The following is a 9,837-nucleotide window of genomic DNA, read 5'->3' as shown; positions in this document are numbered from 1 at the left end:
GAACGCCACTGGCCACGTGACCCGTCACCAGAATCCGCGGCGTCCGCCGAAAATCTAAATCCGTCCGAGCCGAGAAGAAGAGGTACCCGCCATCGACCTCCGGGGACTCGATGCCTGAGACTGCAAACGCGATAGTCAATAATTGCCTTTAGGGTGTACCGGATCGGCAGAAGAAACTGAACGCGATCATCGCCCGCGTGTGCAACTACGACCGCGATTCGTTCGTCGAACGCAGTCCGTTCTTTAAAAACTTCCTAGGGAAGGGTAATCAACAGACATCGGAAGAATGATACGCGTCGACGAAACTGATCCAGTGGGCGGTAAGGAAGTCCAAACATTTCTCAATATAATAAATAATGTGTTAGCTTGTGAAATGTTGAGTGTCGTATTGAAAATGATCGCGATTCGTTTGTGAATTACTACGTTAAAATATAGATAAAAAATTTAAGTTTTTTCACAATATAATATCATATAATATGAATCGTTTTCTTTGGAAGAAAAAGTATTCTATTGTTTCGTTAATATTAAGGTTATGGAATATGGAATATAGATTATTGATTAAATGGTGTAGTTAAATAGTGAAAATCAAAGGACTTTTTTTTATAGAAGATAAAGAAAAAGTGTTGAGGTTTTATATGAAGAAAGATAGATTTTGTTGAATTATCATTAAATCGTGATGGAATTTCTTATTTGGATAGTTACATTCGTGATTTTTATTCTTGTCTTAGTGGAGTGGTATAATACAGTGTTTCAAGCGTGATTTTTCTTTAAATAAATGCAGTGATTCACTGGAATTTGGAACGATGATGGAACATCGCTGGTTGTTTACCGATTTTTGGATGATCAGTCTCGATGAATCTCAAAATCGTTCGAGGCCACGAATGTTTCTATCCAGCTGTCTCATATGATAAGATGAAATGAGGTTGTGGCCGGTGCTAAAGGATGAATTTATTGAACGATGCGTCTATTTCAAAGTGAAAAAGAAATTTCATATTAAAATAAAAAAATTATAAAATATATATTTATCTTTTGCATTAATTACAATTTGTCATTTTTATAAATCAATATAAATAATGATTTTGCTTCAAATTCTTAGTTAAAATTTAAATAAAAAATTTATAAATTTATACTAGAGAGAATTCTATATATCTGTATTGTTTTTTAAATAATAGAATTTATAAATTGGTGAGATTTTTTTTTGTAATACTGGATTATTGAAAAATAGATGATTGATGATTTGGTTTTTATTTCGAATAATAGGTGTTGTCTCGTAATCACTTTTAGGAATCAGCATTGTAAAAAAATGTGTCGATCATCATTGCCGTCGGTAACAAAATTCGAATCAAGTTTCAGCTTAATCAGCTTCCGATTCGAGCGTAAATCTTTCATATACAAATTTTATATATGTTTCTCTATATTTATTTATGAATGTAATATATATTTACTTGTAAAGAAATTTATTTTTAATTCAATATATTTTCCGTTTATAAAGAAAATAATTTTCAAAAGCATATATTTAATAAAGAATATAATATTCATAATTCAATAAAGATAATAACTTATTACGTATTAATAAAAATATAAGATAATATATATTTAAATAAAACATGATTAAATATAAATGTGATGCAAATGACGACACGATCAAGTCCGAAAGATCAAATGAATAAATCACAATCGAAACATGATTGATTCATATACAATATTAAAATTTATTAGCAAAATTATAATTTCAAAATTCTGTGTGTTTTACAGAAATCGAACCAAGCTTTCCCTATCGAGATGTGACGGTACGCCGGGGCGTGGAATTCAAGGATCATTACGACATTGCATCAGAAATCGGAAGGTAAGCGATCACATCGATTTCCTTCATATATAATATACATATACAGTGTCATATTTTTATTGTTGACAAACAAAATGTTTTGTACAAGACGATTTAATTCGTAAACAACAATAGCAATTCAATTTTCGATTGGCAAATATTTTAATTGTTACCAAGATATTCGAGATGGGAATAGATGCATAGAATTTTCCTACGTAATTTTTTATAGATGACACTCAATCGAATTTATGCACAGTACATTGCAAATATCATAGTGAACCACAGGGTTGGGCATGCTGTTTCTGAATTTGACACAATATGCATTCTAGCATTGCGCAATGATTATACAAGCTGTCTCGAGTCTCTAATGCATGCCTCTGGCGGAGTGGAGGATTCCGAGGAACACGGAATTTCCGTTTCGAAAAAGCTAATCGATAAATTATAAATGGATCAAAATCTGATTTTTAAATATATGAATTCGAAACTTTGTGAGATCTCGAGATATTCGAAAATCTAAATTGCATATTATTTTTTTCTTTTTCTTTCTTTTTTTTTTTAAAAAAAATAATATTTTAATAAATTTTAATTTCTAAAATTCTTCAAACTTAAGTGAATATAATAAGCTAATAGTAATAATTATATTTTTGTGAAAGTTATAATAAATTTTGTAAAAGTTAAGTTTTTATTTATTTTTTTTTTCATGATTTTCTTCTAAATTATTGTAATAGATTAGTAAAATTAAAATAAAAATCTAAACATTTAATTATTTATATATCAATTATGATCTATTTATCTGGATTTTCGAGAGTTTTGAATCATAAAAATAGTAAAAAATTTTTGAAAATTTAAAAATAACAAAAATATTTGAATGATTTTGAAGTTTTTATTTATTAAATATGAATTAAGATTTTAAATCTGATCAATGATATTCTGTTAAATCTTAATCTTCTATTATAAAAGTTCTGTTTTTTTGTTATGAAAATTTTATCTATTGAAAACATTTTAACTCTTTAAAATGTTCAATTTTTTAATACATTTTAGATTATTATTAATTGTATTATTTTTGATCAAAAAATGGTTTTACTGAAGTGGAAGTACTGAATTAATCTTAGAATTAATAAATTTGTAACAGGTTTCAAATTTCTTGTTTTAGCAATTACGAAAAACATGTATTTAAATGCTTTTGGCAAAATGAACATTGACTTTGGTTGGATAGAAATATGATTCTATATATATATATATACTTGTACACATACTTATTTATTTTCATCGTGTCACTTTAATCATGCGTGTATAATCTATACATTTTGCATATATATATTATAGGATGTATACTGTCCAAATTAATAAAGATTAAAATTGAATAAATTAGTAAATCAAGTTATTGGGTAAATGTTGGATGTTGTAAAAGACTATGTATTTGAAGAAAGTTCTTTACTCATTTTTCATTTAGCCATTGAATCAAAAATTGTTTTATGCTATTTCTAATAAAAATTATTATTATTAATTTCATTACATTACAGTTTTTATTTTAACAAATATAAATATAAATATATTATACGACATATTATATAATATATTACATAATATGTTTACGATTCATAATAAATAATTTTAAACATTATTGAATTCAAAATTTATAGTTCTATATTATAAACTTTGCAAAAATACATATATAAATTATGAAATTTTTTTTTAAAATTTCGTAATTTTTATTTTGCGTAATCCATCCAAAATATATTACATACATATTGTATAAATATATATTGACTCGAATTCGAGAAATGCATATGGAACGCATAATATAATTTTAATGAATCATTAAAGAGCAAGTGAGCTTGAGTAAATAAATTATTGCGTCCAAAATATTCGCATTTTGCGTCTTTCTTTGAAAATATCTATAGATTGAACGTACATTTCTTACTTTTATTTATTATTGTTTTTCGTCCACCTTGTTAATAAAAATCTTAGAATTTATTACTAAACTGTTTATATATATTGTATCATAAATAAATTTTTGAATATTTAAAAATTATAAAAAAAGTAAAAGACATGGTTCATAATATCTAAAAATAGATTAACAAAAAGTTAGTATACAATTTAAAAAAAAAACATATGCAATTATTATATTTTTTTTTATTAAAAGAATTCATATGTATAAAATTTAAGATTTATTGCACAAATTGTATGTTATATGTTTTCTTTTTATGAAATTTCGAATCTTTTATATGCAATAAATAATTCTTTATTTACTTTCTTTATATTGCGTAAAAATCACTTTATATACTTTATAAATTTACTAAAAGTATATATATATAACTATATACTAAAATTTACTAAATTTACTAATTATATTTTTGTCTCATATTTTATTCATATGTATCGTCGAATTTTTAAACTCGTTTTTTTTGAAAACATTGAAGACATTTGTGTAATAAATCAAAAAAATTATAAATAATTTTTACTAATAATTTTATTTAAATTTTAAATAATTTTTATTAATTATAAATAATTTTTACTATATAATTACAAATAAACAAAAAAATCTGAAATTTGATAATTCTATTATAAAAGATAAATTGATTTTGAAAGATTTAAATTTAACTATTTGATTATATTTAAATTTCAAAATCAAAATTAAATCCACGATGAATTTTTATCTTTTTAATTAATTTTTAATTAATTCTGATAAAGTGAAAAATAATTGGTTTTTAAATGATAGAATATCGTAGGATGTAGATGATAAATTTTTTATTGAAAAAAGTCAAAAAAAAGATTGATCGTAAAGAAGGAAGGGAAAAGTTCGAAACCTTGACGTATTTATACTTCCGGCGAACGTAGTATTCCAGTCTTGTATACATCGTAATCTTTCAGTTACTATGCGTGTCTACCATTATGAATGAGACTCGAACTTGAATGATCTTTACATGCAAAGTTGTTGTTTTTCACGAGCCAGTAAACTTACAAAATAAATTATTGGAATGTTTGTTCTTCTCGAGTTTTGCATTCTCGAGTTATGTATCACCGACATTTTTGTGCATCGATATTGAACAAAAATATCGACAAACATTATAAAGTTATTGAAGAATGATAATAAATATAATATAATTGAAGTGGAAGAAAGAATTTTCAGGACACGAGTCCAAGTTCGAAAGATAGGTTTTTATTTTTAATCGGGATCGAATGCCGGGACACAATAGCGTATTGTAAAAAAGAATTGACGAATGGATCAGTGCCAAAGGTAAGATTTGAATGTCAATGACAAACTATTAGTGAACCATCAACTGTGAATGGATCTCTCGATCGAGAAATATTGGAAAATCTTCGCCCGCATTGTAATATTTAATCTTTAATCTTTAATGTTTGACATTATTTTAAGGATGGAAAAATTTTTTTGAGAAATATTGCTTTTTTTTTTATTTGGCTTTTGAATAACTTGGCAAATGTATAACAATGTTGCGAAATGAGTTGAATGATGTAATAAAAATTTCAATGAAAAATATTCTTTTTTAAAAATGGTGCAGAATTTTTTTCCTATAAACAACCGATATATATTGATATTGCATTTTTATTATATACCGTAGACTATTTCAAGAATTAAAAAACTTTTGTATAATTTTTAAAAAATTGTTAAAGTTTTAATGATATGATTTAATATTAATTTCGTAATTATATTCAGAATAAGGAAACAAATTTTCATTCAGATTTACTTATTAAATAAAAATATTTTTATCAACAGATATATTATTAAAATAAATTTTTCGAATTATTTTTCACATATTGAAGCATATTTTCTATAATAGCATTGAAATATCAATATGTATAATTAGGTCAATTCTTTTACACTAATCTCAATTTAATATCTAGAAATTCAAATTATTTGAAATTCAAATTATTATCTCAAATTTTCAACAAATTCATGATCTCAAGTCGTTGACCATTTCACGACAAAATTGTTTCATTCATAATCTCTTTGAAATATTTCATCTTCAAATTTTAATGAAACGATTTCACTAATTCATTTCATTGATTATTCTTCTAATAACAAGTTTCACGATCGTAAATCATGTTTTCCAATTAAACGGAATCGTTTTCATCGTTTGGCAATCATTATCGAATTGGCCATTTTCCATCCAAGAGCCACGATGTATCGTTCAATCATTCCACTGTATCGTGGCCATTCGCGAAAAATATCTCTTCGATGGCCATTGAAATGAAGTGTACTATGCAATTTGATAACGAAGGTATGCAAAGAGCTGACGTTGCATAAAGTTCGATGTCTAATCAAGGTTCTTGCACGTCTATAAATAATGCATTTTTCACGGTGATTGACGTTCTTGCAAGCAGTTTCACCGTCCGGTATCTCGATGCTTTTGACACGTGGATTCGATCATTGACATCTCTCACTAAATTCTTCTTCGAATTGGATCTTAGATCATTTTTTATAATTAATTTGAAACTTTTAGTTTATTATAGCATTATTTTCGTCATATAATTTGTATCTTAAATTATATTATTGGTAAGTTATATTATCAATAATAAAATTTATGATTTATTAATTTGAAAATATAATTTAATTTTCTAGATTGAAATACAGGAATGGATTGATATAAAGAAAAATTACCAAGTGCATATGTCTATTTTTAAATATTTCTTATTAAATAATTAATTCAAATAAAAATTTAAAGAATCAATATCCATTAAAATTTATTTTTCAAATTATAGAAAATTTAATTTTGTATTAAATGATGCGAGAAAAAGAGAGACAGAAATATCTTATTATCTTATTATCATTATTATCTCACTTCATCTAAATAAAATTAAATTCTCTATAATTATAAAAATAAATTTAACATTTTTGCATAACAATTTTTGTTATTGTTGTTTTAATTTCTTAAATTTTAACTCTTAAATTTTCTTTTCATTTTTCGAATACTCTAAATATTCTAAATAAATAAATTTGTACTTAAATCTGTTCATTGCAATTGATCAAAACGCAACTTTATGATATTAATTTGTTTTCTGGCAGACATTCCGTTTTGATAATCTGCAATTCCGACCCTGTTGTCTATGGTATGCTCTACTAACTCACTGACTCACTTACTTGGCTTCGTGACAGCTACGTTACACCATCGCCGTACATTCTACCGATGCTCAAAACGACAGCTTTGATACTTCTCTTGATTTTTGTTTCTTCTTGACATGTTCTTCCTATTTACAAAATTCTTTTAATATCCTTGACTTGAAAATCGTGACATTCTTGCGTACATTTTTTGAATACAGAAAAAAATGATTGGACGTTATAAAATAAAATTTTCATAAACATGACTAAAGCTTAAAAGATTCCTCGTTCTTCAAATATAACGCGTATTTATAATATTTTGAATATTTTAAGCTTTCTTTGCATATCATATGTATCATAGATTTTTATGCATTTTAATTTTGCATAAATGCTTAAATCTCTCGAATGACTTGTACAGCAAACTAAAAATGTGGATATTCTTTCTTATTTATGTATATTTGTCGGTACACATTCTTGGCGAGATATGAACGGCAAGATTTTCAAAGTTTAAAAGATTTCGAGACGTTGGAAACGGTATTTTTGATCCTGCGTTGCTTGGCACAATAAGACGCGATAAATTGTGAGTTCATGACAGGTGCACATGCGATATTTATTCCGTTGGGTAGAACATGAAATTGGATGGAATTGTATGTAATTTTCTCGACGAAATTCGTTTTGATTCTTCCTTCATTGCTTCGTAAACAATCGATTCCAATCAGTTTATAATCAATCATTTGATTCCTGAAAATGAAAAATTATATAAATTAGGCATTTTTGTGTAAAAATAAAATATAATTTATATATATATTATATAATATATATTTATTTATTTATCTATTCATGGATAAATAAATTTTTTTAACGTAAATTATTTACGAATGAGTAATAAGTGACTAATAGATTACATTTAAAAATGCTATAAAGAATAAAGAATCACAAGTCTCATTGAAGTTATTCATATTAGTAACGACGCAAATAACATAAATAAATTAGCAATAAAATTATGTCACCTTGAAGTTAATAATGAATACATTAATTTAAAGCTTGATAGAATTTCAAAAAATTCAAGATATTATATGTTATTCATTTCTTATGAAATCATTTGTTTGTTGTCATTTGAACCATATTATTTCTTTGAATAAAAAAATTAGTATAGTATAATACATAATTTAAGAAGATGTTGAAAAAATAATTATAATAAAAACAGAATATTTCATTTTCTTATTCATCAACTATTAATCCATTGTTGATGAATAAGATTCGATATATAATTTTTTTTTCATAAAAAAATATTCGTTATATTCAATAAACTTTCTTCGATGCGTGTTGCTTGTTCATTGCTTGGCGACACATACCCAACACTACTGTTGCGGCTTGTCTATGCGTTCCGTGATTGGCCAATGTTTTTTGTTAATAACTCGTTGATAAAACTGTAACAAAAATTTTTGCAAAATGTTATTTGAAGTTATCTTAGGAATCTTCAGTTAATCCGTGTTTTCACATTTTGTGAAACATGTTGTATATATAAAAGTGAACGTGAGAAGTTAAGAAGGTTAAAGTTCACGAATGCAATTTCTATTCGTGATCTTAAGACATTCAATGGAATATTAACAAGATGTTTTTGTTCTGTTCCTTTATACATTTGCAAATGTTCTCAAGTTACTGCGATTTATTATGCTGCATTGCTGCAAGACTATTAAGAAATATTACCATGGATTTTATGTATCTTCCGTTTATTCCATTTTCAAGGTTTTTATTATTCTATATCATTATCAAGGATTTCTTTTATTGATATTTATTCTAATTTATTGCATTATATATTCTATAATTTTTTACAATTAACAAAACATATTATAACTTTTAAAAACATTATGTTGTTTTGTTTATAACTTCATAAATTTTGAAATTATTGCATTTTGAAATAATTATTAAGTTTTGTATATATTTTAAATATGCGCAGAATATTTTTTCCGAAAGTAACATTAAAAATTAAAGTATGTCGACTCAAATGATGCATTGCTTGATAATTAATAATCTTATTGTTGTGAAAAGTATATTTGATGTAATCGAAGAAAATTTAATATAAATTATATATCTAATATCTAATAATTCTGTGGCCACATGGGAAAAAAACATTTATATTACTTCAAAATTAAAATTCAAAGTTAAAATTGATAAAACTGATAATTAATAAAAAAAAAAAAGAAGGGTAGATTGTATTTTTTAAAAAAATTTTTTTTAACTGAACAAACTTTAAAATTCCTGTAAAGTTAAAAGAACGTGACATATCTAATATGACTGCTAAATGCAAAAGGCAATAACTATTTATCACGAAGTTTAAAAAAACAAAAAGAACATTGCAATTTTTTTCATAACTAAACATAACTTTAAAATCCTTGTAGTGTAAAATTAGAAAAACGTGACATATCAAGTTTTTGTAATTTGACTACAAGAAAATAGTAACATTAGATAATAGTGAAATTCTATTTCATTAGAAAATTTGATACGGAAAAATGATACGAATAAAAAAAAATATTTAAAGTAAATACTATATTTTTTTCTCTATGTTGATATAAATTACTGTACATCAACAAAAGCTAACTTATTTTTATCTGTCTATACAATTTACGTTAAATGTATTTATGCTTCAAATAAAAGCTATCATATACATTTTCACATAGATAACATTTTTTTTTTATTGAAAATAACATTCAATTGCTTATACCATCAAGCGTATTATAATTTATTGACTAATAGTTTGAAATAGTCGGTAAATTATATCAACGCTTGCCAAATCTTTAAACTTTATTACTTTGAATGTTTACTTATTGCTTGAAAGATTGACATTTGATAATTAAATTACATATGATATAAAAATAGCAAATACATAAAAATATAGAAATTGTAATCTTGATTAATTGAAGATTTTTGAAGTAATTTCAAACAATAT

At 24.9% G+C, this 9,837-nt stretch overlaps 1 protein-coding gene across 1 annotated transcript in view; it reads left to right on the top strand.

Annotated features, from left to right (window-relative positions):
* The window catches only part of LOC102681614 (probable myosin light chain kinase DDB_G0284661), a 16,531-nt gene that overhangs the window by 397 nt on the left and 6,297 nt on the right, over window positions 1–9,837 (top strand). Inside the window, exons 2-3 of the mRNA XM_031514307.1 lie at window positions 1–320; window positions 1,756–1,846. Of these exons, the coding sequence (XP_031370167.1) occupies window positions 287–320; window positions 1,756–1,846 (125 nt within the window). The 5' untranslated portion in view covers window positions 1–286. The remainder of the gene's footprint in view (window positions 321–1,755; window positions 1,847–9,837) is intronic.

Source organism: Apis dorsata, unplaced genomic scaffold, assembly GCF_000469605.1.
Source record: "Apis dorsata unplaced genomic scaffold, Apis dorsata 1.3 scaffold_44, whole genome shotgun sequence".
NCBI lineage: Eukaryota > Metazoa > Arthropoda > Insecta > Hymenoptera > Apidae > Apis > Apis dorsata.
This window is presented reverse-complemented; position numbering and strand designations above follow the sequence as displayed.